The sequence below is a fragment of the Egretta garzetta genome, unplaced genomic scaffold (assembly GCF_000687185.1).
Source record: "Egretta garzetta isolate BGI_Z169 unplaced genomic scaffold, ASM68718v1 scaffold71, whole genome shotgun sequence".
In the NCBI taxonomy this organism is placed as follows: Eukaryota; Metazoa; Chordata; class Aves; order Pelecaniformes; family Ardeidae; genus Egretta; species Egretta garzetta.
In genome coordinates, this window is record NW_009258618.1 from 862,888 (window position 1) to 866,050 (window position 3,163).

At 52.2% G+C, this 3,163-nt stretch overlaps 1 protein-coding gene across 1 annotated transcript in view; it reads right to left on the reverse strand.

Moving 5' to 3' along the window:
- Nucleotides 1–3,163, reverse strand: part of SCNN1B (sodium channel epithelial 1 subunit beta) — an 18,788-nt gene that overhangs the window by 1,187 nt on the left and 14,438 nt on the right. Inside the window, exons 8-11 of the mRNA XM_035903547.1 lie at nucleotides 1,915–2,032; nucleotides 1,207–1,282; nucleotides 961–1,018; nucleotides 605–666 (exon numbers count right to left, since the gene is read on the reverse strand). Of these exons, the coding sequence (XP_035759440.1) occupies nucleotides 605–666; nucleotides 961–1,018; nucleotides 1,207–1,282; nucleotides 1,915–2,032 (314 nt within the window). The remainder of the gene's footprint in view (nucleotides 1–604; nucleotides 667–960; nucleotides 1,019–1,206; nucleotides 1,283–1,914; nucleotides 2,033–3,163) is intronic.

Below are 3,163 nucleotides of genomic sequence, written 5' to 3' on the forward strand. Positions count from 1 at the left end.
CCCTCCCCCGGTGCCCTGCACCCTGTGTTCCTGTGTGCACGCACAGAGCAGCTGCATCACGGCTGCCTGCGTTACTGGGGCCTTAATGTGTACAGATCAGCCAATATCTGTGAAACCATTTCCAGATTCTCTATTTCTTTTTTCTCGGGGGAAAAAAACCCTCTTCTTTTCCCACTAATTCAGGGTTTAGGTTCTCAAAGGGTAACCCAGAAGTGACCCTAATTTTGGTGCATGCCCCCTCCCTGCTGCTGCTGCTGGCAGATGCAGGGTGAAGGGACAAATGTTGCGATCCACGCGCTGGCCCCTGGCAGTTCACAGCTTCAGCGCTTCCAGACTCCTCTGTGCAGCTGCTGACGAGTGCTGTGGTTAATGCCGAGTTTAACCTAACTCACGTTCGTCTGACCCGGTTTGCCACCAGGGAGAACAGAGGGTGTGCATGAAGTGTGTTTTGGATTTGTTCTATGTATCTTCCAGGCAAAGATGTGCCAAATCTTGGCCTTCCTTTGCATTAGCCCACAGGGGCTCCGTCCCATTGCCAAGATTCGCGTTAATCTACTGTTAACAGGCTCAGCGGAGAAGGTGAAGCAGCTGTTCTTTCACTTACCTGTCCAGAGTCACATTTGTTGACATGTCCCTTTCGTAAGACAGAATATGGAAAATCCAGTCCTAGGAAAACAAAATTTATTCAGACCCAAGCAGAAGCATCCTCTCCGGGCGCCTGCTAGGGCAGGAACCCATGGGAGGTGCAGGACTCCGTGCAGGACCCCCGGAGAGGAGGAGCCCCTGTGGGGGTGTCCCTCCTCCTGCCCCAGCACCAGCGCTTGTTTGCACGCTGAAAATGTGTAATTTAGCAAAGAGGCACTTGCTACCTGGACATTAGCTCTGAAAATACTGAGTGATTCATGTGGCTAAGAACAGGTAATTATTAATGAATGCTTCAAAACACAAAGTCAGCGTTACCTCCGAAGCTTCAGACGGCCAGTCGGCCATGGAGATGGTCATCTTGTACTGCGTGTCGCTAGGGAGGGGAAAGGAGAGCATTGGTACAGAAGGTTCCCCTCCTCTGAAGTCATGGAGCTTGGGTTCTCACGCCAAAAAGCAGCCCTGCATGATCTGCTGCCATTTTAGAAAGGTCAGCAGGGATGGGAGACGCGATGCAGGATCCCCTCCGCCTCTACAGCTGCCAGAAGCCGCTTGGGTACTTACTTGCACGTTTCCTTACAGGAGTCGATACAAATCTGTCTGTGTCTTATACTTGATCTCAATGATGAATAGCAATATGCTGTTTGGTGAAAACAAAAAATCAAAGCACCTGTTTAGATAAGGATGCCGCTTGCTGGGTTATATCAATTTCATTTAATAAAACAAACATTTAGGTAGGAGCCTGCCGCACAGGTTTGCTGTCTTCCCCTCTAACCTCCCTTGCCGGTCAGACAATTTAATAATAAACTAAAAATGATTTTTTTTCCCGCAGGCAGATTCTGTGGAGCCAGCTCGCCCACTGTCAGCGCTTTCGGCACTGCGGAGCCGTGCTGCCGGTCTGTGCCCACCATGGGAGAGCACCAGACCCCCCCCCGCCTCCGCGCATCCTTGCAGAGCCCCTTCACCCCTGCTTGGGCCAGCTCGTCCCTGAACCCTTGGGGCGTGGAGGCCTGGAGCTTTAGCTCTTTTCCTCCCTTCAGTACCCAGAGGCTCCCATTACCTGCCCTGGGGCAGCGCGGAAGCTGAGGACCCTCTGCCAGGACTGAGATTTTGCCCCTTCTCCCCAGCGCTGACCCAAACAGCCATGGGGACGCTTTACCTGAGCAAAAACCATTCACCTCTTGCATTTACAAATAATGCTCCCATCTGCTCCCACCCTTCCTGCATGCCGGGACCCTGGGGCTGTGCAATTAGTTTTGTTCATGTTCTTACCCCAGCCTGGGTTATCTTCGTTATTGCAATAATTCACCCCTTCAGGTAAAGGAAACATATAGTGACCACATCCACAGATTTCAATCATGTGATTTTGGAAACAAGAGCGCAGGCAAGCCTGAAAGAAGGAACAAGGAACTGCTTAGATGTGGGCCGACCCCCCCCCGCTTGCCTCTGGGCTGCCGGAGTCTGTGCCGGCTATGAGAATCGCTTGGCTCCGGGGTATTTTCTTCCTTGCCCTGAACGGCCGATTTGTGGCTGCACGCAGAGAAGGCTGAAGGTGCAGAGGGAGCGGGGGCTGCCAGAGCCCATCCCTGCGCACCAGCACGATCCCAGCCTCGCCAGGCACCGCGGCAGCCTCGGGAAGCCTGGCACAGGCGACGCCGGCTTTACAACGGTGAGACGAGGCTGGGTGGACGAGCTGGCCCGTGTGCAGCTGCACCACAGGTACGGTTGTCTTTGCCGTGCATTTGTCCTGCCGCTCCTGGGGGCTTGAAGGGCCACCCTAGCTGTGAGCTGCCCCTGGGAAGTCACCTCGTGGGAGCGGAAGGGAGCCCGGTGCCCGCTCCCAGTCGCACAAGAAACTGCTAATTTCTTGACTATTTTAGGCCTTATGGAAGTAACGTGGAGTTACCAAAAAGGAATAAAATTCTTAACTATTCCAAAAAGGAATAAAAATGTTCTGTTACACCTGCATACACTGCTGTTGTCTCCGGGCGTTATATGGCCTAGTGACAGAGGGCTGGTTTCCACGGTAAAGCCGGGACTCTAAAAATACTTCGACATAAAGAGCAGGTTTTAGAAATCTGCATTATCTTATCTGGGCATCTGCTTCTCTCCTGGAAAGGACTGCAGCCGCAGCTTCGGCAGCGTGCGAGCCGGGCTGCGGCGCTGCCATTAGCTCAGCGAGGCATGAAGTTAATCATCTGAGACTGGAGCGGGATTCGGGATGAAGCGGTGCACAAAGCAATAACAAAGTCTATGAAAAGGTAATTAAATTTAACAGCTCCAGCTAGGTAGAACAGCCAGAGGATTTCGGTGTGATTCGAAACGCTTACAGCGTTCACTGCAACGGGGGAGCGAGGGAAGAGCCTGATTTTGCTGAGAGGTCTCTGAGGTGACGTGAATTTTGTGGACGTAGAACCCCGGTCAGCATTTAGCAACTTCTAAGTAATAATGCAATCATTTCAAGTATTTGCTTAAACGTTATACAAGCGTCTTAAAAACTCGGGTAAAGTGCTGCGATTGT